The sequence below is a fragment of the Mauremys reevesii genome, linkage group 3, assembly GCF_016161935.1.
Source record: "Mauremys reevesii isolate NIE-2019 linkage group 3, ASM1616193v1, whole genome shotgun sequence".
In the NCBI taxonomy this organism is placed as follows: Eukaryota; Metazoa; Chordata; order Testudines; family Geoemydidae; genus Mauremys; species Mauremys reevesii.
Genome location: NC_052625.1, coordinates 10,204,192 through 10,224,905, shown reverse-complemented (window position 1 = coordinate 10,224,905; position 20,714 = coordinate 10,204,192). Strand labels below are relative to the sequence as shown.

General features: G+C 42.9%; 1 protein-coding gene across 10 annotated transcripts in view; it reads left to right on the top strand.

Annotated features, from left to right (window-relative positions):
- The window catches only part of PAK5 (p21 (RAC1) activated kinase 5), a 252,096-nt gene that overhangs the window by 157,356 nt on the left and 74,026 nt on the right, over positions 1 to 20,714 (top strand). For 5 of the 10 annotated variants that reach the window (XM_039531636.1, XM_039531635.1, XM_039531633.1 and 2 more), the window contains 2 exons: positions 807 to 888; positions 16,061 to 16,275. The exons of 1 other annotated variant lie outside the window; for it this stretch is intronic. In XM_039531636.1, the coding sequence (XP_039387570.1) occupies positions 816 to 888; positions 16,061 to 16,275 (288 nt within the window). In that variant the 5' untranslated portion in view covers positions 807 to 815. The remainder of the gene's footprint in view (positions 1 to 806; positions 889 to 16,060; positions 16,276 to 20,714) is intronic. 4 more of the 10 variants (XM_039531637.1, XM_039531638.1, XM_039531641.1 and 1 more) reach the window with 2 other exon arrangements.

Below are 20,714 nucleotides of genomic sequence, written 5' to 3'. Positions count from 1 at the left end.
ATCTCTTTCAGACCTCTAGCTTTGGTATTCTCTTCAGGCATTCCAACTATATCATATCATCTTTCTCCTGATAAATCCCCATCTTTATTCTTGACAGTTTTGCTTCTTCCTAACGTAGCCTGATTTTTTTCTCCTAATTCAAAACATTCAAATAAATGGTGACTACTCTCTGCTCCTGTAATGTATTTTTATAGTGTAATATAATATAGCAGTAAGTAAAACATCCTTGGCTTATTTTCAGAAATAACGGGTGATTTTGGCGTGTCCAAATTTCAGGTAGTCAACTTAATCATGACTGGGTGGAGGATGCTCAGAACTGCCTTTAAAATCAAGCTTCTTTTTAGATGTCTTAAATTGGGCACTCAAAATCCCTATTCATATTTGAAAATCTAGGATACTTTTTATTTAAAAAAAAATTAGAAACCAAATATTTAAATTTCATTAGTATGTGGAACATCTTGACAACCAATAAATGTCAGGGAACCTGCAGGTAACTTAATATATATATTTAAAGATAATAGAGTACCTACAATATGTTCATTTAAACTACTTATGGCAGCTCAGTTCAAAATTACTGTGCATTAAAATCCACTGAATGCCACAAGCCTTCTAAATTAGGAAAAACATGTCAAACAACATGTGGAAAGGGCTCTTGTGCAAGAGTAGTTTACAGTGAGAAGAATGAATATTGTTCCCTGGAGTACATAAATCCCAGTTTGGTAATTCCGTACCAGCTTTTACTATTTCTCTCCAAGCACTTGTTGTCTTTTGGTTTTTTTATTTGTTCCATTGTGCATCTCTATTAGATATTGCTCATGGGCCAGCTATCAAGAAACACCCTGCTGTGCTGTGGTGTGGCGAATGAAGGCATTTTCAACCATAAACAAGGTATTGTGTGGTTTAAAAGAAACCCTGACAATGACAAGTCTCAGATGGCTTGTAATTGTTTATATGTATCTTACTTGTATTGCTTAGAGATACAGTGTCTTTGAGAAACTGACCAATTTGACAAAAGATTTAAATGATCAGGCTGCTACAGGTTAGATTAGAAGATGTTTTTTATGAAGCATGTCGCATGCTTATTTGGTGTAGTCCGTGAATCAGTCTGTTTATATCTTTTTTTCCTAAGTCTCTCTTTCAAAAGAGACTTAGATTCCTAAGTCCTATTGACTGTCATTAGAGGTAGGCACTTGCCTGTATGGGACTTAGGCTTTTAGTCAGTTAGGCACTTTTAAAAGTTTGGGGGTAAAATTTAATTGAGTTAAATTCAAGAGTAAGGCTGGACAAACTTTTATTCTCATGGATGAATGTTTACTCACCTGTGGGACTATTTGCATGCATAGGAGATCGCTAGCATGACAAAATTCTGTAATGTTGCAATATATTGGCTGGCTGAATTCATTATTTGCCTTTGTTTTTTGGGTTTTTTGTTTTTTGGGTTTTTTTGGCTGCTGGATGGTTATTTTGTGATTCTCAGTCTGATTAATTGCTAGGGTGCCTAGAACTTTTTGTAAGGGGTATGTTTGTTTGTTGCCTAAATTGCAATGATTGATTGTTTAGTGGATAGCAGTACAGGAAACCGTATCATAAAGATGAAGGAATAACTGGGCATTCACTGCCTATAGTATAATTAAGAATGCACTCAAATAGCAATTGAGAGAAACAATATTAATGAGGTCTAAAACCATTGTCTACAAAGAAGTAACAAGATCTGCCTCTAGGTAACAAATGAACACTTGGGACCTACATTCATAATATTTGTTTAGCTGCTTTAGAGAGTGTGTGTGTGTGCCTGGTTCCGGTGCAGATATTTTGGCTGGGGAAGGACCCAATGGATATCCATTCCTTACACACCTGCGCTACAGCTGAGCACAGTAGTAGTCCCTGTGTTCATGGTGTGTAAGACAAGTGCCACAGTCAGCACTTACCTCTCCACAACTCGTTCCACACTGGCCAGGCGTGGAGGGAAGCAGAATGCTATGTTCTCCACGGATGGCACGGTGGCTGCATTACCTGGAGCTCTGGCAGGCAGGGTACCTGTTTTTGAGGTGTGAATCTGCCAGAGTTCCCCCTGAGGTGATGAGCCCCCTCACTCTGCTCCAATATGGGGCGGAGCCTTCAAGTCATATTAGAGCCCCTACTTTCTCTTGTTCAAGTCACCGTTGAGTGATATCTGAATCAGAGGCCACTCTTGACCATGTTGGCTCTAGTAGTCTTGTTTTCCATCTGACAGTTCTATCATGGAAACAGCATAATAGCTTGAGGTTTTGAGTGATCCACTGGACATTAGTTATGCCTGTGTGCAGCCTCTGAGCTGAGGGGGTGGTATGGCTTCAGAGTCAGGCTGTACCAATGCACAGGCATTGCCAACAGTTTATCTAGAGGCACATCTTTGACCCATGGGTGAAGTCTGAGAAAAGACTTAGCCCTGCAGAAATCCTCTGTGCTAAGAGGGACAGAATTCTCCTTCCCCCACCCAACCTCCCAGACAAGATATAGACTAGTGCAGCTCTTGTTGCAGCCCATGGACCACAGTTGCAGCCCATGGACTACACACACTTGCTCAGTGGCCAGCTTCACCCTGCAGTGGAAGCACAGTGGTTCTGTTGCATCCAGGAACATCCATCACCCAGTGATTCCTGCATCAAGCTTGCATCTTGTGACCGAGCTCCAGCATATTGTTTACTAAGAAGGATAACATGGGTGTTACAGAAAGGGAAAGAATTCCTCAGCTTCTCTCTCCTAACCACTAAAGTCACCTACATACTATCTTATAGCCTGGGGAATTCAATTCTGTATTCTTTGAAACTTATCCCTTATGTGAAAGTTACTTTTCAGTTTCTTGTAGCCAGATCAACCAGTGGCGGTCACTTTTTTTAGTCCTCCACTAGGTCCCTTCATCTTGCAAACCTCATCCCTCTTCCTCCTATATTCGCATTTAGGGCCCTGGAGATCAGCCTATTCAGTCTCACTTTCATCTCAGGCTCCTCATATGGCTTCTCCTCTCTCTCTCTCTCTGGTAATCCCCTCTGCCAGCTTCTCATACACGTGCAGCTCTTCTCATCTAGCAGAGGAAGGTATAACCCAATCCAATGGCTGGAAGCTGGAGCTCGATACATGCAGGCATACATTATTGAGAATGAGGGTAATTGACCAGCAGAACAATTTAACAAGGGTCATAGTGCAACCATTTTAAAATCAAGATTGGATGCTTTTTTCTAAAAGGTATGCACGAAGAATTATTCTGGGGGCAGGTCTCTGGCCTGTGCGCTGCAGGAGGTCAGACTAGATCATCAGAATTGTCCTTTCTGGACTTTGAATCCATGAATTCCCCTTCTCTGGTAACACTACCAGAGACCCAGGAGATGGAGATACAGAAAACCATAATCACCCCGTCTGCTGCAGGGCTCTCTGTCTGTAGGCAGGAGTGTATAGCTGCAAATCCTGCCCAGTGGCACAGCACACTTGTTCATTGTTTTTTAACAAAACAAATGTCAGACATTTTTAAATAGGCAGTGGACATGTTTGAATCTACTGCCATTTTGAATACAGGCTTCTTAAGGTCTTCAAGAGAACCTATAATACCTCCATACTGCAGAGGACTGTATCTGTCTTCTAAAATGAGTGACATGTGGGGACTGGTCCAAAGTCCATTGAAGTCATAGGGGAATTTTTCCACTGACTTTAGAGGCTTTCATTCAGGCCCATGTTTACATGGTCCAGCTATTTCCTTTGATTTCCCCCCCGCACGCACACCCCTTCCCCCAACACCCAATGTTTGTGGTGATTTTCACTTTAGCTAAAAATTTAGTGTTAAATTATAACTTTAAAAAAAAATTGCATGTGCACCATAGAGAACACACATTTGATTAAAAATAGACGTCAGTTTCAAACAGTGAGGGGAAAATACTGTCAAGGTTTGGGGAAGAAGCAAAACCAGTGGGCACAAAACCTAGTAGCTGTGCAGAACCCTTTTACTGCCCTTACCTCAGCTGCAGAGACTTTGAAAGAAAATTAGCAAACGAAGGTTATGTCTACACTACGGGTTCTGCCGGCATAATTTATGTTGCTTGGGTGTGACTAAACCACCCCCCAAGCGACATAAATTACACTGGCATAAGCACTTGTATGCACAGCACTATGTCAGTGAGTGTGCTTCTCCCACCAACATAGCTTCTGCTACTCTCGGGTGGGTTTTTTTATGCCAAGAGAGTTCTCACACATCAGCAGAGAGTGTCTTCGCCACACACACTACACCAGTATAGCTGTCTCAGTACAGCTGTGCCACTGCAGCACTGTACGTATAGACATGACCTTAGTTTGACTTGCTTGACAAAACATTGTTTCAGGTTTAACAATAGCAAAACCAGCTCTGTGTGTGTTGCACCAAAATTTACTGTAGCCAAACATAATCCAATTCACTACACTGTATGATTGAATGCAAGATATTACTTTTAAACAACGAGTATATATGTCACAGCTGTATGGCGTTGCTCAGTTTCGCCATGATCTCAGACTGGCACGGAAGAGTGGGTATAGTGGTTTTTCATCCCTCATTTCATGGGTCTTTGGTTTGGATCAGCGCTCCTGTAACTTTGTGTGATTACATATTGGTTACTTGGCCTGTCATTCTTTAATGTACAGTAATATATGTTTTTAATGATAACAAGGAAGACTCCTTGTTGTTTTTGTGGATACACACTAACACGGCTACCCCCTGATATTTGACACCATGTTTTTAATGATGTAATTCACTCCTGCCCTGACAAAGCCTGAGTGATCTGGTTTGGGGCTGGGATCAATAGACTAACATTGATAGCACTCTAATAGTGCAACCCTGGACTGTACATGGGCGCATGGGGGGGGAGCACTAGGAGCATTCCCCTCATTGCCTTGCTTGCAGAAGGGCTGGACCCAATGGGGTGAGGGGAGAGCACAAGATCCTGAAAGCACCAAAGATGGCACAGGGAGGAGACAAGCCAGGCTGCATATCCATACCTCCACTCCAGCTCACAGAGTGGCGATAAGCCTGCAAGGGGATTATGCTGTACCCGATTACGGGGTGTAGCAGCTGGTGCATTGCCACTGCGCACTCTGGAGCTGCCAGAGGCATTCTGCCTGCCTAAAGCAGAATCCCGCCCACTGCAAAGAGGGGGTCCCTTTCAAGGCACAATTGAGCCCCTAATTAGTTACGGGTGAGATTTTTTCCCAAGGCATTCAGCATTGGCCTAGCTCTGCTCCCACCGAAGTCCACAGTAAAGCTCCGTGGCCGCAGAGTTAGGCCAATGCCGAGTGCTTTGGAAATTCCTCTCCATTCTGAATTATTTAAGATTTACTAACTTTTGTGGCCTTGCTGCATACCAGAATCTATGAGCCTGATTCTCCTTTCATTTGTATCCGCATCATGAGCCGTTAACTCCATTTAAGTCAATGCAGTTACACCAGCATGAGAGGAGAATCAGAGCTTGAATCAATGTCTTAGCTTCGCTTTCAGTGTACGTAATGATTTATGCTACGATGAATCAATAAGTGGACATTAGCTTCCCCTCAGGATTGAACACTTGCCCCGCATACATTCATCTGAAGCACTAGCTACACCATCTATCCTCACTTGAATTTGATTTGTTGCCCACGATCGTAAGCTAAAGAATATGACAAGTATTGGAAACGGGCACTATTAATCAGAGAACACGAGCGGAAATTGGCAGGCTAATGGCGCACTGTTGCATTGTTTACTGTACAATAGAACGACTGAGGTCACTGTTACGGAAAGCCATTAAGAAATGAAAAGATTATTAAAGGGAAACTGCTAGCATATCAATTGCCTGTGGTAAGCACACATTTCCTTACCTTCACTGCTAACAATGCCCTGGTTTTTGTTTTGTTTTTTTAAAGTTTCACTTTTATTTGCTACACAATTCTCCCAGGGTCTGATTGTGTTCCCAAGATGACCATGTGGATCTTCTCACTCCTGATTAGAAAGAGGGCTTGGCGAAATCCAGAGCAGAATCTCCTACTGAGGGCTGTCCAGAGGCCTGGGGGTATGGGTTAGGGGAAGGTTGGTAGGCAGTGGACTGGCTATGGACAGAATGGAAATACGCATCATCTCCCCCAACGTTTCCCCTCTCACCCAGGCAAGTTCTTGGCAAAACAAACAAAAGGAAGTGTTTTTTTCACACAATGCACAATCAACCTGTGGAACTCCTTGCCAAAGGATGTTGTGAAGACCAAGACTATAACAGGGTTCAAAAAAAGAACTAGATAAGTACATGGAGGATAGGTCCATCAATGGCTATTAGCCAGGGTGGGCAGGGATGGTGTCCCTAGCCTCTGTTTGCCAGAAGCTGGGAATGGGTGACAGGGGATGGATTGCTTGATTACCTGTTCTGTTCATTCCCTCTGAAGCACCTGGCATTGGCCACTGTCAGAAGACAGGATACTGGGCTAGATGGACCTTTGCTCTGACCCAGTATGGCCGTTCTTATGTTCTTAAAACTAACAATCAAAGGCTGTAGTACACTTTTGGCTGTGGTAAGGATCCACCTTTAATTGGGGTCAGGGGGAAAGGGCATCTAAGGGCAGCCACTGGCTGGCAAAGCACTGGCTGCATGGCTCCAATGAACGTGTGCAACCAGTCTTGTTGCCAGGGCCACAGCCTGGGTGGAGGCACTGTGCCGCTGAACAGATGGTCCCTCTGATCTCCCAGGAGCCAGGGTGGAGCCTGTTCTGTGATAGGGCAAACCCCGCCCCCCACAATAATGGGGAAGACATCTCAGCAGAGATTTCCTCTCTATTAGCCTTCCTGTGGAGAAGTGGGAAACTGGACCCTCAGTTTGAACAATACAAATGAATGAGATTAGCTCTGCTTTCAGGTGCTAAGTGAATCAGTGTTTGGGGTCTGTCTTGTGAAGAAATTTAAACTTCCACCTGGGGACTCATAAATGTGGGGATGTTGTTGTTCCTTGGGTTTTTTTTTATGACAGCTTGGATTTAGGATCAAATGGGAGCTGACAATGTCCCTTTAACCTTATATAAATATGCGTTTAAGCAGTATCTTGTACAGTTCCTTTGTGTCGTGTATAGCCATTCCAGCGGGGAGAGAGATGAATATTCAAAAGTGCACAGAGCTAATTTTCAAACACTAATAGCCAGCCCATTTTAATACTAAAAGGGACTTGTGCTGATTACATGGTAATGACGCGCAGGGAGTCGTTGGAAAAAATTAAACACTGGTGAACTTAATGTGTTGTGCTCTTAATAATTGAAAATAAGCTCAATTTTTAATGGCTAAAAAGAAAATGTATTCTGGGGCTGAGATGCAGTATGAAAAATGCCACCCTAGAGTGAATCTTTACAATCCAGCCATGTGTTTTGGAAGAAAATAGGCTTACATAAGAAATATCGACCTACCCTTCCTGGCAGTGTAGCTGTACTAACAGTGCTGGCATAACATGGATGATGCTACTGGTTCACTAGGACGAAGCATCTTATTAGTGAATTATTGTAGTGAGAGAAAACTTGGGTTTCTGTAGTTCATACAAGTCTTGCAAAAGTTATTTTTTGGTTTAAAATATCTCGGTGTATACGTAGTAGTAGGCTTCATGCACGTTTATGAGGTAGGCGGTTTTTGTTTTTTAAATGACTGAGTTCTTTTACCTAGGCACTGCTCTGACCGGTGCCAGCTGGCATGAGTCACCAAGGGCCTGCCTGACCGCTGGGGACAGCATATACCCTCTCCATGCCACCCAGCCCTGGACTGAAGTAGACGGGTGTTGGAGCTGGCTCCAGATCACTAAGGGGTGAAGGGGACCTTCCTAGTGCAGCTGATGTCTTTCCTTTTGGTGCAGGGGGAAGGGCTGGGAAAAGAGAGTTTCTCCCTTGAAGTTCCAGACAGTTACTAATTTGCGGAGGAAGTGGGGGAAGAAGGGGCAGTATTAGCGTGTCTTTCTCCCAGCTCCTGCTCTCCTCTTTCAAATCAACTGCAGCCACTTCAGGTGGCAACTATTGCCCCTGCCCCTCATGAGGATATAGGATTCAGCCTGGTGGGTCTTTCAGCCTTGAGGGGGTGGGAGGAAGAGGAGGAAGTGAGGTCATCTGGAGGCCCCTGAACATTTACTATTAATGTGTATCCATAGAGTATAAATGTTCAAAATTATTGTTAATAAAGAAATTTAAAATAGAAGCCCCAGTAGCAGCGGGAGAAAGGACTCTGAGCTGTACCTACATTAATGGTCTGTAATCTGAAGCAATCTTGTACTGTCCTAAGGACAACTGTATTAGGAAGGGATGGCATTTAAGGCACTGTTGGTATAAACAATGGAGTTTCCACTTCATGAATACTCAATGACTAATTCTCTTCTGGGGTAAATTGGTGCAACTTCATTGACATCCACACCAGCAGAAAATTGGCCCTCAATCTGGAAAGAAAATGTGGGTCCCCCCACTAATCCCATTGGTTTCACCAGGCCGTGGGATTGAGCCCTTTGATTATATAAGTAACTCAAACTCTGGGATTCCTCCCATAGGGATCAGCTCCACACCTTGTGATCTGAAAGAAGGTATCCTTCAACCTTGCTCTGAGATAATAAGCTACTTCAGTGGAGTTACTACAGATTAACACCACCGTGCCCCTCTTTTCTCTATTACGAGGCAAAGGCAATCTCTAATCTGTTCTACAATGTCTTGGTTTACTCCATGAATCAGGAAGACCTCATCAGTCTTTGGCACGGCAAGCAGAGTGAGGCTGTTATAAAATAAACATGGGTTCCTTGTTAAAGTTGGCTATTGCTAGAGTTATTATGGCACTTTTATTGATACCTTTTATTTTTATTGTACCTTATCACCGCACTTAATGTCATCATATGCAATAACTGAAGGATTGTCTCCTTGACAGTTCTCCCAGATGAACATAAAATGAATAAATGCACTGTTTGCAGACATGTTTTAGTACAAATGAAGTATAGTTATAATAGAAATGTCCCCATGTCACTGGTTTTTCTGTGGACATGCTCTCTCTCCTGGAACTATTTCAAAATCAATGTTGCAGTAGCTATCATTTGGAAGGAATCTGCCACCCATATTGCCTGTCAGTAGCACCTTGCTCTGAGTGATCCTATTGAATTCGGTGGGATTATTCACAAGTAAGGTACTAGCAAATGTGAGGGAAGTGGTCACCTACTTTTGTTTCTTTTAACAACAGTACCAAATTCATGAATCCATCAAGCCCCATTTCCTCCTTCTCTGGGGGGAGGATTCACAGAGACCTGCAAGAGAGCCATTCATAAATATTGCATTAATTTAAAGGCAACAGAATGCCCATGAGTCTGTGGGGATGGTGCTAAGAATTAAATTAGTAACTGGGAGCACTAACATGGGTGGTGATACCAAGAGATAATAGACTTCCTGGGAGTCTTTTCTTTTTTTTTTTTTAAAGCACTTCACAACACTACCTTTGCCTCTGCTAATGGATCGTGGTTACCTGAATTTTTTTATTCCTGGGCTCAGGATCAAATTCTGTGGTCTGCAAAAATAACAATGACGGGATTAAAATTCCGTGGGACCCAGAACTGATGTTTACCTGGACTATGGTTAACTTTCAAAATAGAGGGATATTGTGCCAGCAACAGAGTTTTTGTGAGGCATAAGCACAAACTCCTCCAATTATTTATCTTCAAGAGGTTGAGATGCATCTAGAGTTTATTTCAAAAACAATTGATAGGCCTTAGGACTCTTGCTCTTCCATTTGCTTAGTATGCTCTCTGCTTCCCCAACTTGTTACTAAATAACACTGTTAACTCATGTAACAGTAAGTATGGCAGAAAACCTCCCTTTAATTTGGCCTCTCCTTTCTGAAGTGTGTAGGTGCTGGCTGCCATCTTGGCCAATGCAGCAGGAATTGAAAACCAGGGCACTCAAGAACTAGAAGCATGAGCTGCCAAAGCTCTCTAGTTGGGGGTGTGACGCTCATGCTTTGTTGATTGGGCAAAGAGGGGAGACCAGTTGCAGACACTCACCAGTATATTACATAGAGATGGAATCTTCTGGTTTGACGGCAGAGGACATACATTCTAATCAACAATGCCATTTGTTGAACTCATTAAAGAAAAACTCAACATGGAACTAGATGGAAAACAAGCTCTATATGAACAGGGGGAGGGGAGTAACAAATCCCCCCCCCTTCCCCATTCGATACAGTAGCAGGCTCCAATCAACCACAACCACATGGCACTGGAAGGATCAGAATGCATTGCATTGCCAGAAACGATTTAGAGCCACTGGTCTAGATGGTTTTGATGGTTTGATCCTATGTTCACTTGTGGCAAGGGTAAAGCTTCCATTGACTTTTTAATGCAGCAAGTTGAGGGCCTAAGTCTAAAATTATTTATTAGTTTTGTATTACTGTAGCAACTAGTAGGCCCAGTGGGTCCCACTGAGGTAAGGGATGCTGTACAAACAGAACAAAGACAATCCTTGCCCCCAAAAAGCTTGCAGTCTAAGTATAAGAGGGTGGATACAGACAGTGATCAGGGGAGTACAGTGAAACAATAACAGTTCTGGTCAGCATGATTGTCAGTGGTTTCAACACACTAGCAGCATATCTGTTGTCAGGCTTTTGTAGATTTCACGGCAGAGGAGAGTTTCAATTTTGCAGATGTTTCTCCCAGTGTGAGGGGCGGCATGGGAGAAAGCACAAAGACACTTGTTAAATTTTTAACAAGTGGGTGATGGAAGCTAGTATCGTGGGCTGCTCAGTGGTGGGAACTGAGCTTTTGATACTGAATGAAAAATGGTAAGTAGGGTGGGGAGAGGTTATGGAGGGCCTTGAAAGTGAAGACAAGTAGATTGTCTCCTTCTTTTCATATCAAGCATAATGTGGGGGATGCAAAGAGGACTGCTACAGTCAAAGCTTACAGTATAGGAAGATGAGCTGTGTAGCGGCATTCTCCATGGACATGAGTGGGTCACAATGGCCGTTGTCAAGGCCAGAAAAAAGGATATTGCGTAGGAACGTAATGTAGAAATGCTCTCTAAAAGATCCACCATACACCAGTCATTGGTTTCTGCACAGGGCGTCAAGCTGGAACAGGTTTGCATGTGATTTCCTACAAAGGAAAGCTGGGGTATTTCAAAATAGAAAGAATACATGCAACCTCTCACGTTATCAGTTAATACTATCCGAGAATCCTGCTAGAAAAGTCAGTGTACATGACAAAATGTACTTGCACACCTGATGCATGTAATCCTGGAGCAGGCATTGAACTGCACGACTCTCAAACCCAAATTTAGCCTCGCTATAAATCCACCAAAAATTATGGTCTCCATCATAAAATCTGTACATTTGTGGCATTATATAAATATTAATTTTTATCTAATTTTGTGTTCTCTCTGAGAAGCCAAGGAAGATTACTGAGGAATTTAAAAAAAAAGGGGGGGAGGGACTTTTTTTTCTAACAAAAGGAGCTTTGCTTTCCATGATGAAGAAGCTCTGCTGGCCAATAAATGGAACATATATTGCTTTTCTATTTATCTCTCTCAAGAGCTACTCCAGGCTCCGATCAGTTCCATAATACGGAACTCTTTGGCTTGGAATGCCCCGACCGGATGCTCTTTAAGGGCTTGTCTTCACTCCGGAGCTAAATCGGCACTGCTGCAATCGATGCAGCAGCATTGATTTAGCATGTCTAGTGAAGACAAGCTCAGTCGATGGAAGAGTGCTCTCCCATTGATTTCTGTACTCCACCTCAATGAGAGGCGGAAGCAATGTCAGTGGGAGAGCATCTCCCATCGACATAGCATAGTGTGGACCCCACCTGAGTAGATCTAAGCTATGTCGACTTGAGTTACACTACTAAAGTAACTCACACTGCATAGCTTAGATCGATCGGCAGCTGTAGTGTAGACCAGGCCTGGTGGAAATGAGCCACTCTTCTGACCTCTTTAGGAAGTACAACGGCAAGAGTTCTTCCTCTTCCGTGCAGGTTTCTTCCTTAGCTACAGAGGAACTTGGCCACATTACAGCAGGGCTTGATCCCTTTGCACCTTCAGTTCTTCAGTCACAAGTGTATCTACCAATTTGCATCAATATATTTCCCCAACACTTTTGCCCTTGAAGCTAAATTAGCCACGCACACAGAAGGGTAAATGCTGCTTTACGTGTACTTAGTGACCATATCTGTGCATGCTCAGTAGGTGACTTTCACAGAGGCATAACTCTGATAAAAGAAAATATTCTCTTGAAAAAATAAAGGCTCTTCTCCTGGCTGAGGGCTATTTCCATGCCAGATTTTAACTTTCTACCTCCAGCCATTGCAGCTGTCGTGTGACTCAAAAATCATGTCATTAGAGCTGATCAAAAATTTTCCAGTGGAACTTTTGTCTGGGAGAATACTATCTTGTTGAAATCTAAGTTTCACGGAAACCAGTCTATTTTGACTAATTTAAAAAAATGGAACTGAGTGTTCTGATTGAAAATATCAATTTTTGATGTTTTCAGAATGAAACATTCAAACTTTTTTGTTTCAAAATATTTCATTCCAGTTTTTGTTTAAAAGTATGTGTAAATAAAGTAAAGTCAAAAATCAGAATGAAATGTTAAAATTTAATCAAAACAAAATGTTTTGATCAACCTGACACTTATTGGGTTTTATTCTGAAATCTTGTTTCACCGGAAGTTCAATTACATTTTTTTTATTTATTTTTTTGTTGTTGTTCCATTTCAGAACGGAAATTTTTTTGAAATTTCATGTATAAAAGGAAAATCCAGTTCCCACACAGTTCTAGCTGCAATATCTTTTTTATGAGGTTCTCTTGTACTCAAAATGGAAGGTACTGCAGTGTTGCCAACTCTCATGATTTTATTGCAAGACTTGTGATAGTTGATGTCTGTCTTAAAGCCCCAGGTCCTGGAATCATGTGAATGCCTGAGAATCTCAGCTTTGATTTAAAAAATAAGTATGTTTCTAGCCCAGAGGGCTTCAGAGAAAAGCTTAAAACCATTATTCAAGTACATTTGAAAGCTTCAGCCATCAAAGAAAATGAACCCCAATTTTTATTTTTATTTTAAATCTTGAGATTTTTAAGCTATTAAATGTTTGTGGGGAGGGGCTGACTTGTGGTTTTTTATTTTTATTTTATTTATTTATTGAATGCTAAAAGTTGGCAATATTGGCATGGCTTTTGTTTAAACTTTTTTTTTTAAATTGCCAGTGGCTAGAAACCAAAAATGGAAAATGTCAACCCAAAACCATGGGTTAGGATAAAAATATTTGTGTTACTGTAGTACCCAGAAGCTGGAGTCATTGACCAGGACAGCCTTGTGCTAGGCACTGCAAATACACAGAACGAAAGGCTGGATCCTGCCCCAAAGAGCTTACACTCTCTAAAGATAAAACAGAGCTGACAGGTGGATCCAGGTAGCCTGCTCCTGCTGTCATTAGTATTCCACTGACATGGGCTCCCGCTTGTTATTGTGTTTCTGTTTTGTTTTGTTTTTTAATTTGATACTGACCAATAATGAAGCAATGACTGAAAACTTGGAGTGTGCAGATTTATGGTTAAGCACCAGTGGAAACAAAATAAGAGATCAGCATGCTGAGAATGGGAGGAGCAGAATGATAAGACTTCACAAAAGGAAGCTTAAAATGACTAAGTAAGATCTTATCAGTAGAGAGAGAGAGAGACTAAAGGGCACTTGATTTCAGACAAGACAGAATAATTGGAGAGAGCTCAGAAGAGAGGAACAAAACCGATGAAAGGTTTGGAAGATAAGACCTAGGAGGAAAGGTTAAAAGAACTAGGCCTGTTCTATCTGGAGAAAATAAGCTTAAAGGAGACACAATTCTCTACAAGTATGTAAAGGGAAGGTATAAAGAGGACAGGCATCAATTTATTCTCACCAGCCAAGGAGGATAAAACTAGGAGTAATGGGTTTAACCCTTAGAGGGCCATGGAGGAGTATCCTCCTATTTGCCCTGTGCTCTTTACAGAAGACCTGGAGACTTACATCCTATTTCCAAGCAGCAGAAACTCTGCCGTTTTCTCCTCTGTCTCCCTCCCCTCCTCCAGCCCAACAGCCAGTTCCCAGCCCAGGGCTAGACTAGCTTCCCATGAGCCCAATGTCCTCCAGACCTCTACCCATCTTCGAGCACTGCTGGCCCCACCGCCCCGTCAGCTCAAGCTGCCACCACTGTGCTTGCTCCAAATGCTTCAGGTCCTGCTGGTTCCCAGTCCAACAGATGTGCTGAATGCTGGTAGCAGAGATAAGTGGGTTATTTCAGGACCATAGTCCTAGGTGGAGGAGTGCATGAGGCAGCAGGAATGGTTCCCTCCCCCCTCCGCCCCCCAATCCCAGCCTATCCCACTTCCTAGTTGCTTGGAATCTTTCCTCTTCCCTGGTATAATGGCCCCACAGCAATCTGACTAAAGCCCTAGAAACATTGCCCTTCTCCAAGGTATCGAACACACTGTAGGCTGGAACGAGTCATTGGGCTGTGCTCAGAGTAAGTGGCGGTGTGGAAGCCGTCCTGCCCTGGCAGTAGCCTGGGTGAGACTTGTGACCCCTGCACCTCCCTTGCTGCGGGATCTGGAGTAAATTACTTCAGCCCTTTACAGGGTGCAGTTTATCCATCTTTCCCCTGTGCATCGGGCCGCCCGCTCCTTGACCCTCTCTGGCCACCCCTTGCAAGTACTGGGCAAGCAGCCTCTGCTCTCCTGCTGTCCCTGCTCGCCGTGGCCAGAGCCGCAAAGGGTTAGGGGTAATCTAGCTCCAGGAATGATTTGTCAGTCTCTTGAGGATTAAATCATAGCAGCAAAAAAAAAATGTTAAATAGCCCAAAAGGCATTATCAGAAGAAACCATGGAACCAGTTGTCCTGGGTAGCTGTAAAATCGCCCTCACTGGAGAGACACAGGGCTAGATCAAACTCCCATCCAAGGGTACTGGAGATTGTTGGAGAACAATAATGAAACCAGTTCTGTCACCGTGCAGCAAGTAGACAAGATGACCCAACAGCGCGTTCTTCAAATGATCTCAAAAACAGCCAACTTCACCATGCAGCTGAGGTGGGGCCTTGGGGGAAGGGGTGGCGTGGGGGTGGAGTCTTGGGCAGAGCAGGGGGTCGAGCACCCCTCTGCAAATCAGAAAGCTGGCACTTCTGCTCTAAATCCCCCCCGCCCCCTTGCTAGCCAGCCATGCAGGGGATAGCAAACTGCTCATGCAAAGGGGTTTGGTAGCAGATGTTCAGCCTCAGTGTGCCTGATGTTTCCTGGGCTCCCCCAAGGGCTGTGCAGCTTCAATCTCTCATTTGCTATGGGTGTGTCTAAATGGCACCGTCGGGCCCTCGATATTCTCTTTTCACAGGAGATCATTTCTCTCCAAAAGGCGAGCTGCACTGCACGAATGGAGATTTTGCTAGTATAGGCGAAGACGCTGAAGGGTGGCTGGAATCTGTAGCAGGATCTCTGCTTGTCTGGCATTACTGAAATGGCAAACAAGCAACAAACCCTCTTCTAACTTCAGCAGGATTCAATCTAAGTATGAATGTGCTAGGACCTGATGCTCAGCTGGTGAAAACAGTCCTCCTGCAAAGATTTAAGACTGCTGAGCATCTGGCCTATAGTTCTGAGATGCAAGTTCTTCTATTTACTTCTGTTTCATATTAGGTATCATCATTATCATGACATAGCTAATCACTTTGAGGATAAATACAGAAAGGATTATGAGTCGTTCAGATACTACAATAACTGGGGCCATATCATAGAATCACAGACTATCAGGGTGGGAAGGGACCTCAGGAGGTCATCTAATCCAGCCCCCTGCTCAAAGCATGACCAATCCCCAACTAATCCCCAACTAAATCATGAGACCTCCAATAGATCTCAGTGGGATTATGTGCAGAGTAAAGCACACCATGTGAGTAAGTGAGGCAGAATTGGAAATTTTGAATCAGTAAAAATTAACATCCGTTTTATACTCTACAGGTAATGACAGATTAAAAAGCTGAGACAATGTCAAGATAAACTACTTCTTGTTTCTGTTCTCCCACACGTCCCCTTCCCCTCAGGTTTTTCCACCATGTTTGGAAAGAAAAAGAAAAGGCTTGAAATTTCTGGACCGTCAAATTTTGAGCACCGGGTTCATACTGGATTTGATCACAGAGAACAAAAATTTACAGGACTACCTCAACAGTGGCACAGCTTGCTAGCAGACACCGCAAACAGGCCGAAGCCTATGGTGGACCCTTCATGTATCACACCCATCCAGCTTGCTCCCATGAAGGTAGTGTACAGGGTCTGGGTTTCCTATTGTCTTTGAGCTTTTCATGCAGGTTCCAGCTCTTGGCAGTTTTACAGGAATAATGTCGGTACAAGGTCTGAGGGTTATACTTGTTCATGCACCAAATGTATATTTGTTGGCCCAGGACCTGCTACTAATAAGGTACAGATGGAATGCTGGGCCTGCCTGGAGTCCCACCAACTTCATCGTGGATCAGTGCAGGTACAGAATCCACCCGCTTGCTACCATGTTCAGAAACTGGGCCGTCATTTGTTGCTCTGTAAATCAGCCGGTTTCCTTTCCTTTCATCCCCACTATAGCCATGAGACTAAATCCTGGACCTTTTAAGTCAATTGGAGCTCTGCCATTGACTCCAGTATAATCAGGATTTATGTGTATATTGTATTTGTATTATCATTATTACAAGTACTGATAGTATTGGGGCACCACACAATCGGGATCCAAGCCACAGCATGCTAGGTGCTGTCTAACCCAAAAGGAAGATATTATCCACATCCCAAAGAGTTTAGTCTGAGACATGCAGCATATAAAGTGTTAGTGGAGGGCTATGCACCAAATCAACTGTTAAATACTTTGAGGGTGAGAGAATACTCTAGCAAATGTATTTTTAAAAACAAATATAAAAATGACCTAAAATAGATTTTATGTGCATAAAAATGTCATACCTCCAATGAGCAATACATTGGCACTGTCCAGGATTAGGTGAAAGTTTTGCATATCTGGCCTGGTCTACACTGGGGGGGAGGATCGATCTAAGTTATGCAGCTTCAGCTACGTGAATAACGTAGCTGAAGTCAACGTACTTTGATCTATGTACCGCGGTGTTTTCACTGTGGTAAGTCAACTGCTGCTGCTCCCCCGTCGACTCCGCCTGCGCCCCTTGCTCTGGTGGAGTACCGGAGTCGACGGGAGACCGCTCGGCGGTCAATTTATTGCGGCTTCACTAGATGCGATAAATCGCCCCCTGCTGGATTGATCTCTCTGGAGGTAAGTGTAGACATGCCCTCAGGGTGGACAACTGCAAGTCCCTTTTCCAATTGTATAGAGCTCCCATTTCTAGTGCTGTAGGGCTGCAAGATATCAGATCGTAAACCTGGCGCTGGAGTGATTGTCCATTTTGGGCCTTAGGCAAGGGTGATGTGGAGAGAGAAGCACCACACTTTGGGAAGGAAGATTTTTTTTAAAAAAAAATAATAATTAGGGCAGCTGTGTGAAGATCCTTTAGAATTTAGACATGCTAGACTAAGCTCAGGGAAGATGGGTTAGTGGGCAGAGTGCAGGTGAGACAGTCAAAGGGGCATGATAAATGCATGTTCAGTTGGCTCTACAGTATCACACACCTGACATGTGCACGCGTGTGTTTTCTCTCTTCACACATGCTGCTCTTTCTTTCTTACTCTTACTCTACCACTTTCCTAGAAGAGAAGTTCTGTGACTTAAAATTCTTATCGGCTTCTTTCCATCCATGGAAAAAATATCAATTCTGAGATTACAAATCATTCATTTGTATTTGTTAATCCTCCGTGCCAAAGTCAGGTTTACTGCCAACTGCTGTGTAATATGCTCTCTACCTGCGTGATCAGGGTTGTTGCAGAGCAAAGAAGGATTTCTGGTGTGATTTAAAATAGCTTGCTGTTGTGTAAAAGAAGCACTGGAGTAATGGAAAAATCAGAAAGGCATTTGCCTGCTAGATGTGCATGAGAATAAGGACAATTGCATTCCACAGGATGCGCCATATATCTAATCCACTGGGTATTTGGCCATAAATTAACAAAGATGTTATATAGAGGAAAAATCTGATTACTGTTTTGCTGCAATCTTGTCCATTTTATGGATTTCTTTCACGTGATCCATCTTTAGGCTTAAAAATCTTTTAAAATGTATTGGATTTGTCAGCTCTGCATAGACCGTCTTAATCATGGGTCCAAGACTTCCACATGTGAGCAGCTTTGCTCATGTGACCGGTCCCTTTGAAGCCATAGGCACATGTGCATAAGTGTCTGCAGGATCGAGCCCTGTCTGAGTACGTGAAGAGTTGTGAGACAGTGTACAAAGACAAAACCTGATGCCATTGGGATGGTGAGAATCGTTTGCAATTATTTTAATAGACAGACACTATCTTGTCTCTCCTTTTATTTATGAAGTAATTGTTTTTATTAGTCCTGGAAATCATATAGGGCCCAATCTGGCAATCAGGCTGTGCATACACTCCTGTTGTATACTATAGGAGTTCTGTGCACAGTGGACTTGCTTTCATGTTATCTGGTGGTTATCCACTTTTTTTTTCTCTCTCCCCTCCTCCCACCTCCTCAACAATATAATTACTGCCCAAGATTTTATCACCATATTCCCACCCGCCCAGGACAATCTATTTGAGGACTTAAGTAAGGTACTTCTGGAAATTTAAGTCCCATTTTCAAAATTGACTTTGGCACAGATCCCCAATGGTGCCTAATTCCCATAGATTTCAGGGGGAGTTAGGTACCTGAATACCTTTGTAGATCGGAGTCTTAGTCACTTAGGAACCTATACTTTCAATGAGATGGAGGATCCTAAATCACTGGGAGACTTCTGAAATGTTTATCCCTTGTCTACATAACAATTAGCACATTTTAACTAATACGATTTTTCTGTTTTCATGGAAACATGCCCACAGTCAAATGTGTTCTGAATCACAAAATGATGCTGGGCTAAAAACCCCTTTAAAATTTGAAGTGTGGTTTTAGGTCACAAAGGTGATATGGTAATAAAGGCAGTGTGGGTTTCTACTTTATTCTCTCTTTAATTACTTTTGTATTGAATGTGCCTAGTTTGTAATGCAAAAAGCACATTGCTAATGGTTAGTCCCCGGGAGCTAAAACGTAATGTAGATTCTGCAATCAGAACTTAAGTGATGGTTTTGTTGATGCTCCCTGAGACAGAATTGATTGTTTGCTTTGAGCCTAATCCAAAACCTAATCAAGTAAGGGAAAGACTCCCATTGCCTCCAATGGGCTTTGAATCAAGCCCTGTTACATAAGGAGCTGAGTTGGGATAGCAGGGATAGCCATCACTCTTTGTAGCAAGGTGCCACCTACTTGAACCTGAACAACAATGACAGATGGGCACAGGAGATAAAATCCCATACATCCTGTGAAGCCCCAATCCAAGTAGATGCCTGATGTATTGTATCTACATCTGGCAGAGACCTGAAGGTTCTGTGCTTTTTTTCTTTGGCAACACTTCAATAGCTTGTCAAGTGTACTTGGATTTTCAGAAAGCCTTTGGCACGGTCCCTCACCAAAGGCTCTTAAGCAAACTGAGCAGTCATGGGATAAGAGGGAAGGTCCCCTCATGGATCAGTAACTGGTTAAAGGACAGGAAACAAAGGGCAGGAATAAATGGTCAGTTTTCAGAATGGAGAGAGGTAAATATCAGTGTCCCTCAGGGATCTCTACTGGGACCAGTGCTGTTCAACATATTCATAAATGTTCTGGAATAAAAGTGGGTAAATAGTGAGGAGGCAAAGTTTGTGGACAATAGAAAATACTCAAGATAGTTACATCCAAAGGTGATTGCAAAGCGTTACAAAGGGATCTCACAATAGTGCATGACTGCGTAACAAAATGACAGATTAAATTCAGTGTTGATGATAAATGCAAAGAAATGCCTATGGGAAAACATCATCCCAACTATACATACACAATTATGGGATCTAAATTAGCTGCTACCACTCAAGAAAGGGACCTTGTAGTCATTGTGGATAGTTTGCTGACTAGTGCCACACATTAAGTGGACGTTTTCAAAAAAGTTAACAATGTTAGGAACCATTGGGAAAGAGATCAATAATAAAACAGCAAATATCACAATTCCATTGTATAAATCCATGGTACACTCATCTCTTGAATACAGTGTGCAGTTCTGGTTGCCCCATCTCTAAAAAGATATATTACAATTGGAAAAGGTACTAGGGTGACCAGATGTCCCGATTTTATAGGGGCAGTCCCGATATTTGGGGCTTTTTCTTATATAGACACCTATTACCCCCCACCGCCATCCCAGTTTTTCACACTTGCCATCTGGTCACCCTAAAAGGTGCAGAGAAGGGCAACAAAAATGATGAGGGGTATGGATCAGCTTTCACAGGAGAGATTAAAAAGACTGGGACTATTCAGTTTGGAAAAGAGACAACTCAGGGGTGGGGGGGGATATGATAGAGATCTATCAAATCACGAATGGTGTGGAGCAAATTACCAAGGATGTTTTATTTACCCACTTCACAACACCAAAACCAGGGGTCACCTAATGTAACTAACAGGCAGCGGGTTTAAAACAAACACAAAGGAAGTACTACTTCACACAACGCATGGTCAACCTGTGGAATTTGCTGCCGGGGGATGTTGTGAAAGCTAAAACTATATAACTGGATGAAAAAAAGAATT